Below are 27,710 nucleotides of genomic sequence, written 5' to 3'. Positions count from 1 at the left end.
GGGGCCTCAACTTTGACAATACTGCTGTTTTCCTTATTTTTTGCCATTTTTTTTTCATTTCAAAAATACCTATTGACAATTTTAATGACTTATCCTTCACTTTTAGGCAATTTATAAACAATTTAAATTGTTTGCACTTTCGCTGGGATCGCTGAAAGGGCCTTTAAGGTGGCCTAACGTTAGAATGTTTAGCATTGGGACATAGGATCATCCAATACCTTTGCATAGCCAGGTCCATGTGTTATTCAACACAATTTCACTAATGCATCATGGGGTAAGCAAGATTTCCCATTGTGGGCTTGTTCATTAGCACTGAACAAATTGGATCCCAACTTGACACAAAAGTAATAATTTATTGCCCATGTATTCACTGATTTGATCATAAGTTACTGATGAAGCAATAATAATCCAGTTGTCAAAAGAAATGTCACTTTGAATTAATGCCAAAAAGGCATGAAATTTGCCATGCTTTCTTTTGTCAAAAAGCAACAAATGAAATGCTACATTAGGATCTGAAATACTCTCATATGTCATGACACAGTTCTTTAGTCCCAATATGATTGCATGTTCATAAAATTGACCTTTGAATGTGTTGGGTACAAAAACTCATACTCCATGACTTGGGGTCAAGTGTTGAGCTATATTGTTGGGTGGAGGGGTCGGTGAACTGTGCCTGGCATTGAGACCATTTTGACTCGAAATGGCAGTACTTCATGAACCTTAGGGCCCACATTGCTTGATTCATGTGACTGATCAAGATCTGTCTGTAATTAAAACTAGGCAAAATAACTAATTATCGATCATGAGAAGATGTACCTTCTGTGTCAGCCTACTTTTCATTGAATAACATGATCATGTGACCTACATGACCTAACCTTGACCTTGTCTAGCAAGGACCGTTTCATTGGCCAATTCTCACAAGCTGTGTTTGCACCGTAAGTGCCAGTCTTTGCGTAGTACGCTCCACTCAAATACCTGTGCATACCCAAGTTGGCTCTCATGATCGAGAATTAAATATTTTGCCTTAATTATACTCTTCCCAAAGAAAATATAATTGTATATGCTATATGAGCAATGAGAGTTAAAACCATTGGTCTTCCATACTAAAAGTCATAGATCAGTCATGCATCTACTCGGTTAGAGTCATGAGAGTGTCTGGTCCTATGGAGGGGATTAAACCATTGATCCTCCGTATAGCATGCCTGGAAATTAGTCATGAAACTAATATTCTATCCTTTATAGCCATTAGAGTTCATTGTCCTATGGAGGGGGTCATTCCATCATAAGTTAAATATAAATAGAGACATGACTGACAGCTCTGTCTATTCAGTTGACAATTTCAATTGCATCTCAAATTAATTTCATTGCACTTTGAAATTGCATCACATTAGGCAATAGTGTATAGACTGGAAGCAAAGGGCTAGTTACCCCCATTGGATTATTCTGTTTAAATTCCACACTTCCCCTGTGGAAGATTTTCGAAATATCTCCCACAGGGGTAGCATGAATTTCAAATGGAATGAACACATTAGGCAGCTCCATTTGTATATCATACACCCTTTGAGAAAGATCGGAGAAAGATTCAACTTGAATCTGCCAGAGGGAGGGTGAATTTCAAATAGAGCTTTGTAATGTGTTCATTCCATTTTAAATTTATATTCCCTCTGTGGAAGATATTTTTAAAATCTTCCACAGGGTAGTGTGAATTTAAATGGAATAGTCTTGGCTCGAAATACTGGGACAAAATCTACCAAGTTATGTTGTGCATCGTTCTTCAGGCCTCACAGTGCTTGATTATAAGCCATTTTAATAATAGCCAAATTAGTGCTGAAAATGGTTAATTATTACATGCTTTGCACTCATTATTCCTGATAAAGTCATCGGAAATTTTCCATGGTACACCAGGCAAAACATTCGAATGATATATAACTGAACTGCGATAAGATTTTAAGTCTGATCAGTTCATTATGTACTCAGAATGATATCATAAAAGTGCAACACTTCTTGTTTTGTTCTTATTGGAGTTTTCTTATCAATGTATGGCACAGGGAAGTTATAAATTTCTTTCGGTTTTGCTTTTCAATGAAATCAATGTGTTAGTCAAATATCGCAAGAAGATAACATTGAGAAATTATTTCAGTTTCACATTTCAAGTTATTATTTGCACTAGTATCACTATTATGGACCACAATGGCCTCATCCCAATGGCATAATTCAATAACCTCAATTAAACAATCACAGTGCAAAATTTGACCTCAAGTTGCAGAGTATGAGTTTTAGTACCCAAATTTTCAAAGGTCATTCAATGAATGCACTCATGTATTGGGGTTTAAAGAACTGTACCCCTGATAGAAGAGTATGTTGTGGATCCTAGTGCATGAGCTAATGAGTTCATTTCCAATGACGAAGTTCACAACCCTCATACAACAATCATTGCACAAAATTTGACCTCAAGTTGTGGAGTATGAGTTCAAGCATTCAAAGGTCATTATATCCAGACTTATATGCAGATATCTCTACAGATAAATATGCTTGAGTTAAATACCGAATACTGATTCTACAGTTTTTTGAATAGGCTTGATGGTAAGAGGGTCTTTGATAATATTTAAAAATTACCATTAATTTTCTCCATTTTTCCGCTTAGTTGTGCCACACACAAAAAATTACTAGCATTCCAAGTACTTGTCAATGCAAAATTATGGAACATGATCTTCATCCATGGCGATGTCTTTTTAAAGACAATTCTTGTTTATCATAACTTAATTTTGCCACAAAATATAATCTTGTTCCTATCCTTACTGTTGTTTCTGTCCCACATCACGAAAATGCAGCTTTCAGAAAAGTTTTCAAGCAGAAAAGTTTTTACCTAAGATTGTTCTGCAAAAATACAAGAATTGGGGTGTTTTCTATGCAGTTCCTAATACCTGCATACGTGTATAGCATATGTGTGGATCCCAGGTGTTGGTTCCAGCCTCCAAGAGCTTTACTGGGTTATCTTCAGTAGATAGCAACATATGACATTATGCATTTGACTACATAGAAAGCATTCGTTGGTAATACCATCACGCAATCACAAGCAAATTTTTGATTAATAGCTCCTGCAGCTTATGATACAACATAATCAGACAAATTTAAATCCATGCTTTGGTGTAATTCACCTGTCGTAGGTTAGAAACCATGCGCTGAATCTATCATATTATCATTGTATAATTATGTTATTATTTTGTAAATCCAGCACACGATAACGAGATAACCCTGAGGGATCCGGCGCAGACATACAGTGCTTTAATTGGCTCATAGGATTAGCGTTGAACCTGAGTAGACAGATACTATAATAGCATCATAGCTTGAGAATCAGTTCAATGACTCGTATATAAGCTTATATCAACAGATTAATTCCTGTGCCTTGAGGGGATCAGACAATGATGTCCAAATATGATGTTGACAGATATTTGTAATTGAGAGATTTTCTTCTTCACTTATTTTTAAGAATAATCTAAAAATTATTTTTGAAGATAGTAAAGTTTGATTCTTATGACATTGCTATAATGCTTAATCAAAGTTTTGAGTTAATTTACTGTATATCCACCAAAATTTGTACTATCAGCAGATGCCCATAGCCAAGTCCTATAGGGATTTTGGAATAATTCTGGTATACCCTGCACTACCCTGCACACAAGTATAACCCTAACCCTAATCCTAACCCCAACCCTAATCCTAACCCTAACCCCAAGTCTAACCCTAAAAATAAGATGCGCAGGGTAAACCAGAATTGTATTGAAAACACAGGATGTGCAGGGTAAACCAGAATTGTATTGAAAACATAGGGAGCGCAGGGTAAACCGGAATTGTAGCGAGTTTTCAGACTGTATATATACCATTAAAGCCACCACAAAGTTGTTTATCACAAGACAAAAGTGACAAATGTCCTATGATGGAGTACTTGGGACATGTGATCAATGACCCATGATGACTGGATATATGCCAAAATTATTTTGTAACCTATTCACTCTTTTTATCTTTTTATTATTATTTTTAGTATTATTTTTAGTCTGCACGTAGGCCCCCAATATTAGAGGCTTCCCTGACTGGAAAATATTGATTTAATTTCCCAGTGAGGCAAGCCATTTCCCTCCATTTCCCATAATGTTTTTCATCATGTCCATGGGGATTAAGGAAACATAATTTACCTCTTAAAATCCTGAAATTTTCATGGATAAGTAAGTTTCCAATTTTCCCCGATCTGGAAATTTCTATATGCGTAAATCGTGGATATCATTCTTTAAAATAACCACACCGATTATTAAGGAAACATAATTTACCTCTAAAATCCTGACATTTTCATGGATAACCAAGTTTCCCATTTTTCCCGATCTGGAAATTTCTATATGCGTAAATCGTGGATATCATTCTTTAAAATAACCACACCGATTTTTAAGGAAACATAATTTACCTCTAAAATCCTGACATTTTCATGGATAACCAAGTTTCCCATTTTTCCCGATCTGGAAATTTCTATATGCGTAAATCGTGGAAATCATTCTTTAAAATAGCCACACCGTATAAATGTGGAATGGTTTTCCAAAAGGATACTGTACAAGTCGCAAAAACAATGTTGGAAAAGATTTTCAAAGAATAAGGAAATGATTGTTTAACAATACATAATCTTACATTATAGTCTGTAGTATCGTCCCATTGTGTGTGCACCCCAGGGGCATGGGTCTGCTGCAGTGGTGGTAGCGGTGGTGTTGGTGTAGGCCACATTAAGTATGAAGTTATCTCCTAATAGTCCACAACACGGTACTAATACACACCAAATATCACATCCAGGAAGTAACGACGTAAATATCAAACTCTACTTTGGAAATATTAGTCCAGATCTACAAGCACTCTTCAACAGACTGAAATCTAAAACTGAATGCACACCAACCGAGTCAAGTTCCTAAACCAGTGGTATGCAACGCAATTATGAAAGCTATTTTAGTTTCGATGATATCCTCCACTGGCTCCACGAGGGAGTGGTTTATCACCTACCAACACTAACATATTATTAAGGCACCGTGAGCATGTGTCAAATGACCTGGTACCGGTTGTCACGTTGAAGATGTCAAGTGTCCACCAAAAAATTAACTTTCTACCTGGTTAACTCTTTTCAAGTTCTAATATTGTTCATGCCAATTAAATGCATCGAGGAGGGTTACTTTCCAAACTTAAATTAAGACTGATTTGTGGTGAGGGTGCTCAACTTGATCTTACACAACAAAAATCTTCCGTAAACAGTCCACCATAATATTCGTTAATAAGCACATGGCAACATAATCTCATAACATGCTCATCTGCCCGGACACAGTTGTATAACCCCAATACATGAGTACACTAATAGAATGATCTTTACCTATGTTAGGTACAAAAACTCATACCCAACAATATAAGGTGACTTTCAGAGTTACATCTTTTCAATGAAGCTTATTGCACAAGCCACTAAGGATGAGGCCAAAAAATTTACACACCACAGCGCTATCCACTACGCAATGACAACAATGATATATCTCCATGTCATGCTTCAGTGAATCAGTTGTTGCTATTCCTTGAATGCCCGCAGATTGATGATCCAGCGGGCTATGCCACCAGTTGAAAACGTCCATGGGAAGACCTGACATTAATCTTTCACACAGAGAGTGGGGAATGGGGTTACCTGAATGGGTGACTCCATTTGAAATCTATACCCCCTGTGTGAAAGATTATGGTCGTGTCTTCCATAGGGGTGTAAGGATTTCAACTGGAATAGTCCTGACGCTGGTGTTATTTGGTGTTACCTTAGTAACTAGATTTTTTTTTTAAGGTTGAACAATTAAGAACTGTTTTGCCCCATAGGCAAAAAAGTTGTTTGGTTGTCCACCACCTAGTATTTACTGTACAAATGAATACATTCCTTTTAGAATTTTTGCATTTAAATTATGATTTAAAACAGTTTTTAAGTTCACACTTCTAAATTAGTTTAAAACGTAAATGAAGTGATGTAAAAATCAAATAGTCATATCTCATTAGGCTTCATTGGACTATGAAATCTGTAAAAAACAATTATTGGCCCGAGAGGTAGGGGTGATCTGCCCTTCTTCAGGACTTTAATACAACTCCATAACACCAGGGTTTGATTTAGGTTTTTTTTACATGAACAGAAGCGTGTAGCATTGGTTCTGTGAATGTAAAATTTTGCCTGTGCATGCAAAATCAAGGAAAATCTGCAGTGGTGAATGTAACTTTTATCTACACTCTCAGAACATTGGTTAAAAATTTTAACCAACTTGGTTAAAATTTTAACCAACCATGTATTTACAGGTGAACAGCCCAACAGTTGGTTATATTGTTAACCAACCTGGGTTGGTTAACAATATAACCACAGGTTGGTTAAAAACATTGACCAACTACTGGTTAACATTACGGTAACCAACCTGTTGGGTAAAGCATGTTGGGCAAAATGGGCAAAATATAACCAATAGTTGGTTAAACACTATGAATGGGAAGTTCATTTCATTGTTCATATTTTAACCAATTGGAGACATTTGAAGGTAGGAAATTATATTATAAACATTTTATCGGGTATAACACTTAGTTTAAGTGTATGCGAGGCCAGACTGTGAACCGCAAGACTTACGATGCTTTATGCGGGTGGTAGCTACCACCGATAAAGCATCGTAAGTCTTGCTCACAGTCTCGGCCTCGCACACACTTAAACTAAGTGTTATACCCGATAAAATGATATACTTTATAATATAATTTCATACCTTCAAATGTCTCCAACAGATCTTGAAGACCCCGATCCACAGCTTTGCAGCAAGCCACTCATATCGGCCATCTTGTTTTCTGAAATGCATTTTTGCCCAACACAATGACCAATCACAGTTCGCAAAGGAACACCATGTGACCATGGTTGGGCAAAACCATACTTTGCCCAACTTTATTGGCGGGAAAAGGATGTTTTTTACCAAGGTTGGTTAACTTTTAACCAACATTGTGTAAATACTATATTGACAGGTTTGACCAACCATGTATTAAACTGTATTTTGCCCAACTTCAAGAATCTTAACCATTGTTGGGCATTTTTTAACCAACTGTTTTCTGCCCATTCATTTTTTATCCAATGTTCTGAGAGTGTAAATCAATCCCTGTACAACACAAGCAACTATTAGCATGTTCTCACTACTGAAAAAGTTTTGCCATGTTTCAAACTGCATATTGGAAAAGTGCGCTAAATGGCAGCAGTCTGGATACCGGCAAAAGGACTATAAGTAGAAAAATCACATATCTACACCATGCCAGCAATCATTGTTTCACCCATTGAGCACAGACACAACCCACTGCCCCGTTTGAGAACATTACTTAAGAGCCCTGACTGAGAAAATGACCCGTTAATGTGGGTTTGGTTTGCAGAACCAGGGATATCCCTGCCAGAACCCACAGTGCACAGTTAAGTTTGGCATATTTTTACATAAATTTAACAATGCACTCGGTGAGACTTTGTTCCTGGCAAAAATGTCAATAGCTTTGATTAGAAACATGCATTTTTAATGAAACATTTATAACACCATGTACCATTTTCAACCTAATTAGCATCCCAGGTGATAAGTCAGTTGGTACAACACCACATCACATCATCTAATACCCCGTTTACATTGGGCAAACATCGTAATCGACTTAAGCTGTATGTTGAATTACGACAGCAGATTAATTAGTTTGGTGCGTGTTTACACTACATTGGCTGAATTTGATTCCAAATTCACATTCACGAATATTGAATTTGTTTGTTACCAATGGTTACGGCAGGTAAATACGAATTCAACATGTTTGTTTATATTAGTGAAAAGTCGTAATTAATGACGACTTATTCGAATTCACTTGAAATGAATGATGATACAAGTCATCATTGAAATTACGACTTTTGAATTACGATTAATTACGACTTTACCTGTTTACACATATGATACAAATTTAAAGTTGATTATGACTTTAGTGAATTCGATTACGACTTTCACCCAATGTAAACGGGGTATAAGCCTAACCCTAGGTGTATATTTTATGGTTGCGACAACAACATTCAACTGACTGAAGAAAGGTGCGCTCAGTTTGTAAATAAAAGAACAATATCAGGCTAGATAGACTAGTAGGCCTATACGTATCCTGTCAGCTATGCGAAATACAAGGTCAAGGTATTTTGAACCAGGTAATCACACAAAAGATTGGATAGTGACCATGGTGACATATGGTGACACAATACCTACATCAACAATAAAATCAAATTAACAATAAAATCAAAATATCTTTTCTTCTATACATGTATTGATGCCCAAACACAGTGAAGCTCAACTATCTTTTGTCATATAATCCAAGGGGCTTCAAAACTTTTTGTAAAAATCAGCAAAAATAATATTCACAACTCCGGATCTTTTTCTGCTGCCATAAACATTTTCTGTTACCCCCACTGCAATTGTTTGTTCTCTGCTTCTTTGGGTCTTTTTTTCCACTTTTCTCATGTTTTGTCCAACTCCATGCAGCACATTTTTGACCCACTGGAAAAACCCTGCAGCAAAACTTCCAGCTATGTTTCTTGTAAAAGGCCGAATGCTTACAAAATGTTACATTATATATGTTATAGGCACTACTGACCTTTTGTAATAGGCCCTACTAGCCCTTAAATTTAGTGCAGTAAAGTTTATCCTACATAAATTAATATGAATGCAACCGACAGAGTCTGCCATAGACAATGATGACCCTAGCTATCTATAACGGGCTGTCCTATTATATAGCCGGCTTCTGTCCATTGAGGACCTAATAAGGCATGACCTAACTAAGCTGACATGACCTAGATTGGTGTGACCACAAGGCTTCCTTTGTCACACGCAATATATCATAATTATAACCGGGTTATTAACCCGGACACCGGACACTGCTTTTTGCTATCACAATTTAACTTAGAAGAAACAAAAAAAAAAGGACAGAAGATGAACAAAGAAGTCACTTGGCACCCCCAGGATTTGAACCACAAGGGGTCCCAGAGCATATAGCATCACATCCCAGGGGATTCATGCATGCACCATGGTTATCATTGTGGTATGTATGCATATTAGGGTTAAACAATGGCGGCACTACGGGGGCAAGGGGCATTTCTCCCCCATATTTTTCTTGCCTTCCCCCCACTTTTGAGACAAAACCCCAAAATCATGTAAATTTCCACTTTTTGCCAATTTTGCCCCCTGAAATTCACTTTGCCCCCCAATGCCCCCCCCAAAAAAAAAAAAAAAAAAATCCTGGTGCCGCCACTAAGGTTAAAGAGGAGACAATTCCAATGAATCTGACAATGCTTTTAAATTTTGAGGGAGATAGCAATGTGCTATTCCAGTTAAAGTCCAAACACATCCCTATGGAAACATGACCTTACTCTCCTACAAAGGGAGTATAAATTGTGGAGTCTCCCATTCATGTAGCCCCATTTGCAATTCACACAGCCTATGTGGAAGATCAAGGTCATGTCTTCCATAGACAGTGTTTGGATTTTTACTGGAATAGCCCAAATGAGCACAATCCCAACTGGAAATGACTTCAAAAGGTGAACTGAATACCGTATTTCATCAAATAGTCGCCCCCCCTCAAATAAACGCCTCCCCCACCACTTTTTTCAACCAAGATGTTTCAAAATGCTGATATTTCCATGCTATCTTGTGTAGTAAGCTTACCAACTTGCCCACATGGCCCGGGCCACATGGTCGAAAATCTGGATTGGAAACCCGGAAGTGAACCAGAAGTCAGTGTTTCTAGTTCATAGTTCGTCATTTTAGCGTGATTTTTAAGTTTACCTAATGATTTTAACGGGAATTATCGTTCTAAAATTGACCTTGAATAAACGCCCCCCATTGGGAAAATATAACACCCCCGTGGGCGTTTATTTGACGAAATAAGGTAAAACTTTTCTAATCTGACTGATTGTCCAAAATGGTGAAAAAGTAGTCTGCTTCCTAACCTGTAAACCAATCAAAGTCAGATATTACCAATAAGGCTGCATGGCAAATGCATTTTTAGCTTATTTTGATGCATTTTGCTTCCTCATATCACAAATTTTAAAAATAAAATTTTGCTGGCCCTCTAGAATGCAATGGAGAATTTGAGATACAGTGACAAAGTTCACCAAATGTTGTATGCATGCTAGTTACAGAGCTCTGCTATCTACAGTAGATAGCACTGCGCACATCTTAAGCATTCTGCTTATCGTATTTTTGCTGTTGAAATTAGAATTATGTGAAACTGTTCAGTGCAACAATATGAACAATATGTATAGTTTGCAAACAGTATTTAATATTATCACCAGTTTTGGCTGACTGTTTTTAGCAATGGACAAGGGTTGGACATGGGAGGGGGAGGCTGCATCACATAACTGCTAGCCACTGAGACTTACACACTGTCATTTCAGCAGTGTTGAAATATGCAGAGTTTATTTACCGCAATGTTAATATCTCGTTTATAACCTCATGTGTTATAATGATTGATGTATATTGAGTAGTGCATGCCACCTTTCTAACTGTGTGAGACAAATTCCACCATCACACTTGGAGGTGTTACAAAATAGGAGATCGCCCCATCAAACAGTGTTGCCGCACTGTGTATTAAACATACAATTGGGCTGCCAACAAAACAAATTTCATCAAGACAAGATATTGTCTCCAGTAATGGATCATCAATGAAAATTACAGTTGCCATAAATAGCCTTACCACAGGGCCTTTTTTTTTACACCCTATACCCGAGACGCTGTGCTATACTCAAGAACTGCTTTTTCTTGGGGTGAGCGGTCACTGGGTTTAGCTGCTCTTGTGGTATAGTGTGTCTTGGAGTATGGCGTGTTAAAAAACATTCTGGCTTTGAGACAATTTCATCATAAAAGGTGTTACAAATAAGAAGTCATCCCTTCTTCTGACACACACAGTTGTCATTATAGTGCCTAAACCACACACTTGGGCTTGTTTTCAGTCTTTAACTTCTCTTCTTTTTATAGGTTTTCAGCTCTGCATATTGAATTTCACCATTTACAAAGGCTTCTGTTTAAAATATCTTTTTGTTTACCTCACAGGTTTTTTTTACACCACGCAGAGTATGAATTAAATTAGTGTTTCTTGTAGACAAGCTGTGACTATTTTCAATGTCACAGTAAATGGACATTTACTGAGGAGTTTGATGCTTTACACTATATCAAAGAATGAAAAAGATTACTTGTTTACCATGGTAACAAAGTGGAATATGTCACTGCGCCAAGGTGATGATCTTCTTCACATTTTCATATACACTTTTAACATCACCTTTATTCTATTTATTAAGGGCTTGGTCACCCACCTAAAGTTGCACAATATTTTTTGTGGGACCTGAGAACACATCAGACACAGCACATTGCATTCTGAATACCAGGAATGTCATTCTGCTATCAAATAATTTGTGATATAATACACATTTATTATAAAAATTTGATATTTAAAATTGACATTTCTAAATAATAGTCCTCAAAGTAAACTTTATAAATCTAATGATATGTACCTCAAGTGTATGCAGCTGGGATGAAAAGCCGACAATCATATGAAAATTTTGACCTCACGCATTGAATATATCAAAATTATTTGATATCAGAAGGGCATTCCTTGTATTAAAAAATACTGTGAACAAGTGGATGACCGAGCCCTTAACTTGCTAGGGATATAAATGAGATTGAGACCCTGTGCAAATATGTTGAATTACACCAAATTACAATTTGTACTCAACACAACATATAGCCTAGATTTCAAAAAAATATGTAGCAAATTATTTGTCAAATATTGAAATTAAATGCCAATACATGAAATTTTGTCTTTGATACAAATGATTTTAGCATTCTTTTTCATAATCTTTCACTTTGTTGACTTATTTCTGACAAGAACAAAATAGGTTGAGGGCAGCATTTGTCAATCAACTCCAGTAACTTGTTTTTTACCATCAGAGGGTATTTATTGACTATTTTCTATTGTGAACTCTTTTGTTGAAGTCTCTCAACATCAGCATAGTAAGGCTTAATAAATCCATACACAATTTACTGACACTCTTCGATTCACTCTGATATCATCCGCCATCTTGACTTTTTTTTTTAAATGTAATGTAATTGGAAGTTTTTCAATTATAAAACTAAATGATTGCATACACTTCTCACTGACGCTCTTTCATTCATTCCAGCATTAAAACTCATGTCGACCATTTTGATTTTTTTAATGTCACCCTTTTTGCTGAAGTTTTTCAACATAAGCATTGAAAAGCACAATAAACCCATACAGTGACTTTTCACTGAAACTCTGACTTTCACTCCGGCATTAAAAAGCATGTTGACCATCTTGATTTTTTTAATGTGACCCTTTTTGTTGAAATTTTTCAACATAAGCATTGAAAAGCTTAATAAATCCATACACTTCTCACTGACGCTCTTACATTCATTCTGAAATTAAAAGTCATGACGGCCATCTTGATTGTGTCATAATCTCTTCATTCACGGCCGAAAGAAGATAAAGAAAACATCACTGATTGAAAGTACATTTCTGACCGCACGTGTTGATATTGTATAACTGACCAATGTCTCATACTGTCAAGATCCGTTACCACGGCAACATCTTCTTAGCTGCTATGACGACAATGTGACAAGAGACGTTTCAATTTAACGATAGCAAAACACCGAACGTCGGGACTCTGAGTGTGCCAGACGGCGGTAAGACGATACCCCGACTTCAAATTTGAATCTATCGTTCCATGACCCAATTAAAGCATGCACACACACACGCACCGAAACTTTATACCAAGTGTGTGTATTTCATTTTCAATTTCCGCCAAACAAGGACATTTTTAATTTTGGCCCGATCACGGAATAGACAATGACCTCTTGACTGCCTCCTGATTGCGTTATGACTCATTGATGTGAGCCAAAGTTGCGTACTCGCTTGCAAACAGTGGTTACGTCGTAACTTTGCCGCCGCGGGCATAGGAAGAATCCTCTGTAAGCGCATATAGAATCGCTGTAAGCGGATCAATCGACGAGTCTAAATCTCTTCAATGTAACCATTTAGATAGCCACGAGGTGTAAATACAATCACAACTCGCTTGATGGACGAAAGGCTGGCAAAAGCGACTTGCGGCGGCATCGCATGAGATCCAGTGATAACGACTTTGCCCGTCAAAATATGTTGAACATTTGAACAGGCAGCGTGTTGATCTCCTCATTATCAGTTTTATCATGCCTCTTATCTGATAATATTCCTTTACCTTGTGTGTATACCTGTGCCTGCTACTAAGACAAAAAGGCAGTATTGGTAAACAAATAACACAATAAATGCTGCTTTTTGACAAAGGAGTACTATTTTATAATCACTCTGCTTCTTAAAAGTAAAAAAGAAGTATCTGAAAATTTGTATTTTTTTACATACAAACCAATGTTGTTGACAAAAGTCAATAGTTACCGTAAAAACTTGATAGTTTGGATATGTGCTTACTATCGAGCACTTTTGAATACATGAAATTGTACCAAAGTCCGGTGCTTTACCAACTGAGCTATAAATGGGATTGAGACACACATTTGCAGGTTTACTTGTTCGTATATAACTATGTGTATCGATGATTTGCTCAAAACCCTTTACACTTTTATGAATTGGGCTCATGTTTGCATGTTTTAAAAGCGCTCGATAGTAAACACATATGCTAACTACCGAGTTCTTAACGGTATGGTAATCCTGTACAGTACGCCATTTTAATTTTTTATATCCTTATCACCATAACATTGACCTACGCATTGATCAAAATATTTTGACTTGCTAATCTCAGGTAAACCATGAATAATTTCAGTCAATACATATTTCCCCTTGATTTCCAACTCTACATGGGTGCAAAGCACATCATAGGTGCAACTTGGGGGTAAATCTTTAAGCTTAGTTGAACAAATGGTGGAACTTGTTTGATATGCTAGCTTGAATAACAAAGGTTTACCAATAGTAATGGTGCATTTAATTATAGAACATTTATAAAATAATCCACAATACAATAACAAAATATCAATCTTATATCCCAAAAATATCAGAATCATTCAAATTAGTGGTTGACAGTCACATTTTGCATTTTTTCATTCTTTTTTTTTTTTGTATGTTAACATCCCTTCCTTTACCTGTAATTAATGGCAAATACTCAAATTATTTCTTGCTCTCTTCCTGTACTGAGATACTAAAAGAGATTTGCTATTATCATGACAGCAAATCTAGAAAATCATCAAAAATCAGATTTTTGCATTTTAACCACATACCCTTTCAGTGATTACTGAACATAACCTAATAAGGGGAAAATGGAGAGTTTGACTAAACTTATGGCTCTATATGCATTTGAATGGAGCTTCAAATATCATCTGCTATTTTCCATGACTTAACCATCCGTTTCAAGCAATTCCTAGTTGTTTTAAATATTTTTTACACCTTCACTGGGATGACTGTTAGTGTCCTAATTTCCAGCTTTCTTCTGGGAAAACGATGCTGGCAATTTCGTTTTCACTAACCTTTACAAGATTTACATAAAAATCTCAAAGCGCACAAACAAATATATTAAGAGTATTGTCCTGAACCAAAATCACCTCTCTTATCCCATAATTTCTCCATCAAATCTGCTTAAAAGCATTGGCCCACAGAAGATGTCATACCCTTCCCAGAATCCTTTGCAACAAGATGCACCACCTCATTACATTAAGTATTACAGTGCACAGGTTTCCTTTGATTCCATATTGAAAATAGACTGGCTAAACATGAGTCGGTAGTCAAGAAATAAACATATTTTGTAATATCTCAATGTGCTCTGTTCATTCAGGTACTTTTTGTCACTATCAACCCAAGTTGCACATGGTTGCACTAGATAACACATCAGTACAGAAAATTTAAATTGAAATGCATTGTGGGAAGTGTAAGATATCTTCTCTAGCATTGCCCGGAATGATACTAATTTCCTTAATGCTGGGCATCACATCTTTTAAGCCCTCTTCTATTCTTTCAAATAATATTTTGCCGTATTCAGGGAAGACTGAACAAATGTTATCTTACGATACACAAAGAGAGTAAAGTGATTTAAGGGCATGTGGAGGGAGAGGCTTTATAGGTTAGGGTAGGTAATAATTGGGGGGAAGGTTCCGGGGGTAAGGTAAGGGCACCAGGGTTAGGACTTGTGCAGGGTCCAAATTTTGTGAGGACACTCATTTTCAAAGCAATTCATCTCCCCAGATTCTGGGGCCGGGGGGTTCTTCGAAAATTGTTCTATGGGGATTTTCTACGCAGACTTTAAGATGTTGACTTTCTCTATTCCAACTTTTTGCAACCCATCAGTATATCAATTTTTCACAAAGCACCCAAAAAGCACCTAAATTTTGGTGCTTTTAGGGGCACTTTTCCCATCACTGCTTTCCACTGAAAACCTACCTATTGATATACCAAAATTGCTGAAAAGGAACCCCAAAACCAAGGCACGTCCAGTACACCTTAAACCAGGAAGAACCCCCCCCCCCACACACACACACACAGATTCGTCTAGGGCACCAAGGCAGTCACATATTAAAAGAACATGTCTAAAATTAGGCATTTGATGGAACACCAATGTTTCAGACCCCCACGGCAAATTTACCAATAGGGTGCCTTGAATTATTTTGGTCCCCCTTGTGTTAAGGTATGACACATATAGGTGGACATAAAGGACTTTTTTTCCAAAATTTATAAAGCCTAAATTATTACTGAAAATCAAAGCTGCAACTTAGCAAATAAACTGCAAAGCCTATAGTATGGACTTAAAACCACAGATACACGCTATCCCTGCTTTAACAGTCTATAAGCATCACTCCTCTTACACATGAACACAACCAAATATGTTAATTTTCTCCGAAATAAAAGCTAATACGTTCAAATCTACTCGCATGTCTAACAATCAACACATGCCCTTAAAAGTCTACAAGATTTGATAATCGCCAAGTAGCAGCGAAGAGTTCCCGTGAGATACGCAATATAATGTGCTCCCATTTTTTTGCTACGGCTCAGTGATGGCAAATTAGACGTCATGCTTGCCGACTACCTTGTGTGTAGTTTTATAAGCTTTCCTCATAATCATGTTACTTCTTGAGAATATGCCACAAAAATGGCTCATAAATGTTGTGGTTTAAACATCTCTGCATCAATTTGTTGATATTAATTTGTTTTAATTTCAAATTTTCTTGGAAATATCTTGATTATTGTTTTAGTGTTGTAAAAACATAGGACAGTAGTCTGTTTTAAGTATCACAGTGAACACAAGCTCCCTACTCACAGCAAAAAAAATTCAATAGATATATTTTCACCCAATTATTATCATCTACAAAAATACCCACCATCAATAAAATTGATATACACTATGGACTACAATGGCCTCATCCTAATGGCATAGTTCAATAACCTCAATTAAACAATCATAATGCAAAATGTGACCTCAAGTTTCAGAGTATGAGTTTTTGTACCTAAATTCTCAAAGGTCTTTCAATGTATGTGCAAATGTATTGGGGTTAAAGAACTGTGCCTTGATAGATGAGCATGTTGTGGATCCTAATGATAGTCTTCACACAACGACCAAGAAATGAGATTCAAACGCCTCAGACTAAACTCAAATTGGAATACACATCTGCTGCCTAGTCTCACGGCATGAACAATTCTACGCATCGAAAATGACCCATTTTTTCATCTCGTTCGTTCTAACCCTTTTACAGGTAGTCAATTTTACGGTTAATTTCCTCCTCAACATCAAGATGCTGACTCAATAAGAGTTAACTATACAAATGTTTCGCACCGAGAAATAGGATTAACGACAATTTTTATGTGTGTATAACATGCTACATTAAGCCTGATGGGTTTAGTTGTCTTCATCAAAACACGGTCTGTTGTCGCATAAACAGGTGCTTCATTTTAAAAGTGCAATTTTGTCGTCGTTATTATTTCGATCTGGACGTCTTTTTTAATACATCATAAAACCTTTCACAACCTGTAATTGTGTAATAATAATCGTAAGTATCTAATGTTGGTGTCACTTCAAATGGCATACAAACAATGCACAACTTGTAAGTGTGTGAGAGAGGCTTTGTTTTACAATTTCGGTAGCACATCGTGCGTTGAAATGCATGAATGAATATTTTGGAGTGATATGTAGCAATGATGGTATGGTAGACAGGTTATTACGACAGAAGCGCTGGAGCGCTGTTATGAATAATTTCATCTGCTTATTGGTGACAGATAGATGGCAATGTTTTAATTTTTGTAAACATTTTGCAATTTTCTTGCCCTTTAAACACTGTTTATCTAAAGACTCTATTTTGGAAGCTTTAACCCTATGAGTATGAGAACTACCTGCCAATTGGTCAAAAAGAATACAGTGTCCAATTTTGAATCAATCAAGGAGGGTATTAATAAGATCATCTGCAAATGCAAGTTTGACCATAAATAGTTTAAAGCCTAGTCATAATTGGTAATTGAAATGAACATTTCAAGTTATCAACCAATCAGAAATTATGCAGTTAGATGACCTGAGTGGTGTCCAGGGGGTTAACATACTCTTGAGAAGTTGGAATTTTTGACATGTATGCTTAACTATATAAAATATGAATGTCATCTCCACATTGTTATCAGATAGAGATCCAAAATGTATGAAATTTGTAAAATAAAATTAGCTGATATTCCAATTCACTTTTGTTGGCAAATAACCTCTGTAATCACAGTAATTCAAATGTGATATGTCATTAAAAGACCTTTAGCTGAGGAGGGTCCTCTGCACACTTTACTTGATCCCTGTGGCTGAAAATCTGAGAGGTGCATACCCTAGGCATATACCACAATAATTAAACCGTCGCAACCAGCTTCAGCCCCCTAGTTTTGCATGGGTTACACTGAATACTCTTGTGTGTCATTTTAACTGACCAGTATCCTTATTTAACCAATTTAACACAAGTCTGATGTACTATAGATAAAATACTGTGCAATGCATTAAAACGTTCAACTTTTACCTAACATCAATTCGCGACGCTACAAGACTCGTCTATTTTATACCGATGACAGTACGCGCTGAAAGATTATACATATTATTTCGGTAGCTCTTTAGGTAAAGCGTTCATAATGCATGAAGAGTACTTGTGAAAAATTGATTACTTTTAATTTCATCCCGGCGCATGACGGCAACTTATTCTGCATTTGCAGGCATGAACATGGTGTGCACGTATAAAGTTGCCACATTAGGTGCTTTTACCACCCAATTAGGTGAATTTTGACAAACACAGGAATTTTAAATGTAGACAAACAATGGGAAACTCAAAACTGCCTTAATCTGCTCTGTCTTCATACATCGTGCATACTCAGAATATGAGTAGACTGTGCTGTACACAATGTACTCTTGACCGCACTGATGTCTGCATATCCGTGAACTGCCACCTTATGCCTGAAAATTCCCAGCAACCCTGATCAGCACATGAAGATAACATATTTAATCATAATTAACTGTTCCAAAGTGCATATTTATATTTAATTCCTAGATTTAAATGGGGTGACCTCATCCTCACCACTTTAATTATTCAGAAGCATTTCAACAGCATCATTATCATCATCATCAGTTGGACTTCTCAAGCGTTTGATTCTTAGAGAATTAAGATTATCAATTTCACCTGTCTTGCTTTGGATTGTCTACCTATTTTTGAGGAAATTTTGAGGGATGTGCCATGCAGAATTCCAGATACTGATTTTTACTACTTATTTTGTGTGGTTTTTGCAATATACCAATTTTCACAAAAAGCATGATTTGCCATAATTGGGTGCTTTTAAGGGTACTTTTGCCCAAATGTGCTCAAATGACACCTAAAACCCACCCATCAATGAAAAGGTACCCCAAAACAATGCCACATACCCGTATACCTTTAACCATGGAGAACCCCGACATGAACAAGTGAGAATTTGTGGTGTAGTTTTAGTGAAATTCTAATGGTCAGATACTTCGGACATTGTGTCCAAATTTCCCTTTGCAGTCATAGCAAAAAGGTTAGCCAAACTGCATAGACAATCTTTTTTGCATGATGTCAGCCTGAACAAGACTGAAGAGCAACCAAAAAGCACCCAATATGATTTGCCATAATTGAGCCAAATGCACCGATTGGGCATATTGTTCTCCAATGAAAACCATCTTCCTTTCAGTGAGGTTTGTCAAAAAAAACCTTTGGTGAAAAGATGTTTCCATGGTAGCAGCCAAATCCAGATTTTGCTTTTTAAGTTTCCAATTCTACCCACCCTGGTACTACAATTGGAACTCCTAAAATGTCCTCCTAAAAATTGGTAACGGTATTTGATATAAAAGCAGAATTATATTATGTCATTGCACATTGAAGCTGTAGGTATTTATATTCAAAAGGGGCAGCTTGCAGAATAAGGCCAAGCATTCAATGAATAAATAAAACAAAAGCACCTCTGCAACAAAAGAAATTTGATATGATTTCTATGTTTTCAAGATAAGGAGTTTCGGAAGCAGTTCTCGGCTCAGTTTCAAGTACGGTAAGTCCTTACTTTACAGCCTCACACATGCTAGATAGAATATAGAAATACGAAAAGCTGGAAAAGCTTTAGTTAAAGAGAAAAGAAAAATAAAAGAAATAATTATTACTCAATGTTGAGTAAACAGGGAACAGAGCAACACAATGAGTGAATTGAACCCAATGTTGATTAAATTAGACTCATAATTGTGATGTGATCAAGAAAAATGAGTCGGATGTCGGGAATATTGATTTTGAGATATAGCCAATAAAAGTATACAACTTCCTTTGTATTTTATTGTTCTGAGCAAAACTTAAATTAAATATATCTGGAACCATTTAAGTCTAATTATGATGGGTTTTCAGAAAAATAAAGCTCTGAAAATGACTCATGTAATGAGATTGTAAACTGAATTTTGATTTTGATTGACATCAGACTCATTTTGCTTGATCGCATCAAAATTGAGTAAAAATTTAATCCATATTGAGTTCCATTAGACTCATTTTGTTGCTCTGTTCCCCACTCTGTTACCTTACCCAACATTACATTTTTTGACTATTTCTTATTTAGAGTGTACATGCATGACAAATTTGGTTACATGGTTGGTTAGTAAACAGAGTAATGTTTTCTTTTGTTTTGGGTACTGTCTCAAAAGGGTACCAAACCACACCTGAAAAATATGCGGGATAAGCATGTTTGTGTCTGTCTGGCTGTCCATGGTTGCACTCTCAGTGCCAGCTAATTATGGTTTCTTCACTCCAAATCATATCAATAATGTTCATTTTACTACATAAACAGAATATGCAAAGATTGTGGGCGTTTTATTAAACACTTTGGTGACCTAAGCGTTCAAATGTGAGGGAGCCTAACAGGCCCGCTAACAGGCAAAACGGTAATCAATCTAAATTCCTAAAACATTGAACACACAATAATCAGTCAACAGTATAAAGAAGGTAATATGCATCATGGACCAGAACTGACAAATATGTTGGGATCAATTTTATAGCACAAAAGGAAATCACAAATAAAGGGACGGCTTAACCTGCCCAATGGGCCACAAAAGACTTAAAACAAATAAATATGAAAATAAACATTCAAATCTGCATAACATATCCTAACCCTAACAATACTAGACCATAAAAAACCATACAGCATGAAGCGACTGCAAGATCATGGACCCCACGTGATCCAATTGCGCAATTGTGCCAAACTACATATAGGCCTACTCAGGAAAACATTGGCTGGGCAACAGTCACACGCGTGGCATGCTATAGGCTTTCAACTGGTTGGCACCCTACGGGTCAGTGGTTTGACTCCCGGGCGGGGAGAAAAAGTTTCAGAATTATAAATTTCATGGCAATATTTGGAATCAGCGTGAAAAATGCATAAACAAACCTTAAGTATTAGTTCAGTGGTTCTTAAGATAGCTCTTGATATTTTGAAACAATATCTCAAAAATTGGAATTTTACATTGAAGTCTATGGCTAGCATGCTGAGCATTAAAGCTATATTGTAACATTTGGTGAGGAGGACGCCCTCTTGCTCAAATGCACACAATGCATCATGGGACAAGTATTTGATTTTCCGCTGAATTTTTAGTATCATTACTTATGTACACCAATTTATTTTTGGCAACAAACCAACAATGAATGTTCCGGTATTCTTTGAATAAAATGTACAGACCTTGATGTCATATCATGCGAGACAAAATGACATGTACCTGGGCATGTACCATGTGACATAGAACTTGTTAAAACTTGTTGAAAAGTTACTTTATTTATAGCTTCAGGAATACATATAATGTTAGAAAGTGGGCATTTTGGCAACACATTTTTCGCATTTGCTTGTTTACTTTAATATATATATGATATTTGATCTTGCAAAATTAAATATATAGGCCCACATTTTAATTTTGTATGTTGATCATATTTATCAAATCTGAAATTATAAACTCTGCGAAAAAAAAATTGCCCTTCGACGTAATAAATTTACCACCTCTAAAAATAACAACTGTACCTGTTGTTTCAATTTTGGCTGGCTCCCAACTTTCCAAACATTTCCTTTTTAATGATGTTCCAGAAATATATAAAGCATTTACACCTTTTCATGTTGTTTATTAACGGGCAAGCAAACAGACTCTTTCAGCATGATTGGTAACATAAAACAGGGGCTATCAGCGGTGTTACTCAGAGGGCACGTTGCGATTTTGGGCAAGCGCAAATTTTTGCGATTCTCTAATTATAATGAGTCAATCTGATCCATGTTTTTAGCCAAAATTGGGCCAATTTTGGAAAAAATGCTTCATTTTGGCGCACACCCAATTTCCAGAGAGAGTCGACATGGGTCCATCAGCACATTGTTCATAACGTAATGTCATGAACAGTGAACATGTTCAGTACAAAGATCTGTTTACATTTTTAAGGTCTAGATAATAATTAATAAAGAAATAGGTTTCATGATCTCACAAATGAAACTTGAAAATCGGAATCTCGCGATATGTACAGTATGCCATCCCATTTTTTATTCCTTCTTTTTCCACTTTTAAATCTAAGTGCAAATGTTTTCCTTGTTTGGTCATAGCTTCGCAATTGTGCCCTAATAACGTATCATAAGCAGAATGTTCTTCCCCTGTTTCCTTGTTTAACTAGAATTATGCGTAGAATTGCAGATTCATTATGTGGTTCGCAATTAAGGCAGCCCCCACAACAAAGGTTTGTAAAAACAAAGAATATGCAAATGAAGTCATTCATATTCATAAATATACAAATAACATGACACAAACTATACATCCCAAAAGGCGATCATACCATATCATCCTAGTTCAATGGTGAATTGCATGTTATGCTTCAGAGTGGAGTAATGGAATTTTGGATAATATATGCAAATAAGGTAATTAATATTCATAAATATGCACTCTGTGACATAACATATAAAAGTCCATACACAACACATTGTTGTGAGGCCAAAAAGGTTAAGGTTGTGACAGAAACAATGCACACAGACACACATGCACATTTCTTTTCCTGGGCAAGTGGGCATTGTGGCCAAACTCCCCTAAGGCCCTTCACAATGAATTCTTAGTTTCCTGTTTCATGGTTGAAAACCAGGGATGATAGGCGACTTTTAATTATTAATTATTAATTATCTTTTATTTTCTTTATTTTAAAATAAGTGGTCGCAACCTACATCAAGCCATTTTGATAAGGAGCATGCATTTAATTATTTTACTACTATGTTTGATTTTATACATAAGTAATGATACAATTAGGTTCTAGATGATATGATCAAAGTCAGAAAGTAGCAAATGGTAGTCATTAAAAGTTATTTTTAAAGAGAAAATCCAAAATATAAATTAAATAATTAAATATTTTGCAATTCTCTACTTTGGACGCGGGCGGGAAACAGGAAACTAAGAATCAATTGTAATTGGCCTAAAATAGCATGTTGTGGGAGGTTTGCAATGAGTGTTTTATCTTCCCCGTACAATATTACTCCAGTACCCATTAATACACTTGGGTGAAAAAACCAATAGAGGTATAACACCTTGTCCTAATTCATAACATAGTGGAACCGCCAGGATTCGAACCCAGAACCTTCCAATCATAAATCAAAGCCATATGGCTGTGCAAGTATCCCATCATTTATGTAAGCTTATTGAATTATGCCCTATAAATGACTACGATTAATGTGTCATCTACGTCATGAAATAATTAGATCCTCCCATCAATCAATCATCATTTGCTGTCTTTATTTCATTGGCACAGGCCTTGCCCCCTTCCTTTCGCTTGTTGATAATATGTCACACCGATATGTCCTAATGAGGCCATAAACACGATCTCATACCCACGTCAGAAACATTACTGGACTTGCGGACGGTTACCTCCAAATAACATTAGATAATAACATGAATTAAAGATAGCGTTAAGGAATCTTTCACGTGAGAGGAGAGAGTATGTGTATAATAGTTTATGAAAATAACATGGGGACAGATGTGTCTGTGATGCACGGTAGCAATTTAAAGTTTAAATCTATTTATGTTATAATGTTATCATGCTTCAAGGTCAAGATCATGTTTCTAAATATGATTTACAAAATGATGTGTGTAACGAGATGCATGCTGCTATGGTCATCAATGTTTGGAAGTAATGGAGAAGGTAGTGTCCCGCAGGATGTAGTGTTGCTAGAGCTTTGGGTAAGGAGCCCAAACAGGCTGACTTTGATGTTGCTGCAAATTGAGGAAACTTCTGATCAAGGGTGAAAATAAGTTTGGGAAAAAAATGAGTCCTGGCTCACCTGAATTTACTCTGGACCAGGACTCATTTTAGTCAAACAGGACTCAATTTTGCTCTAGTTACAGTCAGAATTTAAGACAAAATGGTTTAAAATCTAATGGCACATTTCAATAGCGTACATTCAACAATAATATTAATATCTCAAATTCTGACCTTACATTTACAGAAAACCTCTTTTTGGTTCACCATTTCCTATTTCTTGGGTATCTTAATCTTTATAGACTGTATGGTGATTTATGGTTCAGGACAAAAAGTGTAGTCTGGTGTTGTGAAGTTTAATCTCAATGGGCTACAGTAGTTTTAACTCTTGGGCCTGAAACAAGTCCCATATCCTGCTTAATTTCACCCTTGCTTATGATCTCTCTCCCCACCCATTATTTCACTTTTGGGACAACTGCTACCCCTTCCCCACTGGAATTTGTCCCTGTAAATTGATAAAAAAATGTTACTTTTCTTTCAATTTAACAGAATTGTTGTCTTTTGTCCTGTGTCCCATCTATCTCTGTCCCCCAGACACAGACAGTCAACTTCCTTTTGTCCCTCTGATGCTGCCCTAATAAAAACTTAAGGATGAAATCAAAACCTGACCTGCGGTCAACCGGCGGTTCTGGGCGGTTCCGTCTGGTCGAGTATTGATTTTGTCCTTTTTGGGCATGGCAACATGTGGAAATTTCCAATTGAAGACAATTGACGATTACTGAAAGCATTTTTTGCACTTTGAAAAATCTTTGTCTCGCTAACAAAAATGGTTAGACCTATTACAAATTGGGTGTATTTCAATGTGAATACTGCACCCAAAGGAGGGATTTCCAGGCAACACTGACATAATGATGGCTAAAACATGGAATGTTAGGTTAATTTGAGCAGCACATAGATGATAGTTTAAGAAAACAAAAGATGCAACAAACATGTTTGTGAGGTGCATATGTGATGGTCAGTCAGTCACCTCTGATGGGCTATGCCAGTTGAAATCTATGTACCCCCTATGGAAGACATGACCTTAATCTTCCACACGGGGAGTGTGAATTTCAAATAGGGTTACCATTATGTGTGACTCCATTTGAAATCTACACTCCCTGTGTGGAAGATTAAGGCCATGTTTTCCACGGAGAGTGTATGAATCCACATGAATCTGAGCTGCCAAATTTGTGCCCTAAACTCTTATCAATGAACCTTACCAAGAAGTCTGAGAGCTAAAGTATGTAAGGCTAAAAAATATGTTTGATTGGCATAATCCGACCGACCCTAAAAGTATGCCCGACCCTAGACTTTTTTTTAAAATGAATTTAAAAAAATACATAAATAAAATTTTAAAAAAGAACAAAAAGTTTCCAAGGCCTTTATCAAATGCAATTTACAGCTTAAAAAGTCAACAAAAAAAATCCTGACCTATCTACCCTAATTTTTTTTATGTTATGCCAATCAAACATTTTTTGGGCCTACTTGCAATTTATTTAAACCAATAATATTGTACAAGCCATCTTTCTCAAATGTCCGTAAAATTAGCCTCAATCCAAAATTCAATTATAACCGAAACAGATCTAAATACTTCAACCATACCCTAATTTAGTTCAAAATTATCCTACACCATAGTAAATGGTGTTTTAAGGAAAAACAACAACATTTGGAACAATAACGGTCCTATAGACAGATATAAATGATATTGGATAAAAAAAAGTCTGAAAAGGTTCTCTTCGTATAGCTCCTTCCTTCTTACTATTTTCTTTCCTCCTTTCCATTCTTATTTCCTCCTTCCCTTAAATTCCTCTCCCAAAGTTTGCCTACAAAATTTACTAAAGTATGCATCAGATTTATACACCCCATCTACGCTGGGTGACAAAACTGCGCCTATAGCATCAAGAAAGCGAGCGAATCCTTTTAAATTTTCGATGGAGAAACACAGAAACAAATTACCGAGTAACTGATTGTGCCGACTTACACGCGAGTATCAAACCTGTCTAATGAATAGACAATTAGTATCATATATCGGGTATCTAATTAAAACCAAACTTAACGAGGAACTCATCAAAAAATATGCCCCAGGGGATGTACCGTGATATAACGAACCTGATTAGTCTCCTGTCTGAGGGCTGTGTTCGTGGTTAAAGAGATTTTGACACTGAATTCAAAATTTGGGAATAGTTTGGGTACCCCAATTTGAAAGTCAAGTTTGGAATTGATACATTTGTGTCTATTACATAGTACAGGATGTGTCAGAGTGACACTGGGCTGTTCCGGTTGAAATCCATATGCCCCCTATGGAAGACATCACCTTAATCCCCCACACAGGGGGTGTAGATTTGAAATGGAACAACTCATTCAGGTAACCCCATTTGAAATTCACACTCCCTGTGTGAAAGATTAAGGCTATGTCATCCATAGAGGGTGTCTGGATTTCAACTGGAATAGCCTAAATTTGCTGTGTATGTAAGACAAAATGAACCACTTTAGATGACAGTAACTTAAAACTTTGAGTATCTTTAATCAATTTAGAGTGAAATCCCAATGTGTGTATTTTTTGTAACTTCTGATATAGGCTGGTGCATCACAAGTACTATCTACCTCCTGTCATATCTGCTTATTTCTTTACAGAATCAGGGTTTTAATGGTCTATAGCTTTCCCGTGGCTTAGCTCTGACATCTTCAGGACAAAATATTGGGAGTTATGCATGTAGACTGCCCTCATCTAGTCTACAGAGTATCATAAAGGGCTGTCCAAATATGCCCTTAAGTCCGATGTTAGCGATGTATACTCCACTTCGCCACTTCGCGAGAAGCTGTGATGAAAAAATTAATTTGCAGCTTCGCGCGAAGGCATTCATGTATACTTCATCGAAATATCGCCGAGTATCGCGAAGAATTGGTGCCCGCTCTGTGCTTTCATATAGAAACTTCCCTGGCCTACCCCCCAAAAGTTGAACCAAATCCAACTCTCCGCGAAGCAAAGAAACCTGCTCCGCGAAGGAAACGGAAGTCGTAAAATTTCAGCTCAAATTACTTTGCGGCCTGCGAATCACGATCGCGAAGTAGAGTATACATCAAACTTTAGTGTTCTTCAGCTGTCCTCTGGGGAAAACATTTAAAGGTTCTTCAGAGAACCATTAAAGGTTCTTCAGAGAACCATTAAAGGTTCTTCAGAGAACCATTAAAGGTTCTCTCTCTTTTTTTGGGGGGGGGGGTCAGGTTCTGAGCATAAAAAGAACCCTTGTTTCCTGAAGGTGCTTCCTACAGGTTAAAAAAGTTTTTAGTTGCACCTTTTTTCTAAGAGTGTAGCTATACAAACAAGTACATAGATTGCCCATGTAAGAAATAGTGCCTCTGAAAAGAGTCCTTTAAAGAAGATGCTCCATTCCTACTGAATATTCAGTTGCGTATCTTCAAGAATTATAGGTTAATGAACGCGTATTACTTGTTGGGAGATAAACTAGACAAAATAATGCACGCGCGCTGATGTTGATGCGTCTAATGCACAATCCCCGAAGGGGGGAGTGCATTAGACGCATCAACATCAGCGCAAGTGCATTATTTGGTCTAACCTCTCGAGCAACAAGTAATACGCGTTCATTAACCTATTTCATACACGAGAAGAAAAACAAACACGCGATTTTTCTATTTTTATAACAAATTATCACTAAAAATGTAAAAAAATAGAAACAAATGTAAATGCATCAACCCGCCCGAAAAATGAATCAATCCTACGCGACGCGAACGCGCGAGAAACACTGCGCGTAGTACGCGGAGTGCACAATAGACACAATCAATGCATGTTTTGGATTTTTCTAACGCTTGCTCTGATTGGTTCTTGCTATCAAAGAGTGTATG

The 27,710-nt window shown here is 36.7% G+C and overlaps 1 protein-coding gene across 15 annotated transcripts in view; it reads right to left on the bottom strand.

Moving 5' to 3' along the window:
• Positions 1-27,710, bottom strand: part of LOC140144513 (muscleblind-like protein 1) — a 480,574-nt gene that overhangs the window by 189,990 nt on the left and 262,874 nt on the right. Inside the window, exon 1 of one of the 15 annotated variants that reach the window (XM_072166331.1) lies at positions 4,672-4,779. The exons of the other annotated variants lie outside the window; for them this stretch is intronic. Coding sequence (XP_072022432.1) covers positions 4,672-4,764 — 93 coding nt within the window. The 5' untranslated portion in view covers positions 4,765-4,779. Of the gene's footprint in view, positions 1-4,671; positions 4,780-27,710 lie in introns of those variants that run through there. 15 annotated transcript variants of the gene reach the window in all.

This window comes from Amphiura filiformis, unplaced genomic scaffold (genome assembly GCF_039555335.1).
Source record: "Amphiura filiformis unplaced genomic scaffold, Afil_fr2py scaffold_60, whole genome shotgun sequence".
Lineage (NCBI taxonomy): Eukaryota > Metazoa > Echinodermata > Ophiuroidea > Amphilepidida > Amphiuridae > Amphiura > Amphiura filiformis.
The sequence above is the reverse complement of the archived record's forward strand: the minus strand, read 5'-3'. Positions and strand labels throughout refer to the sequence as shown.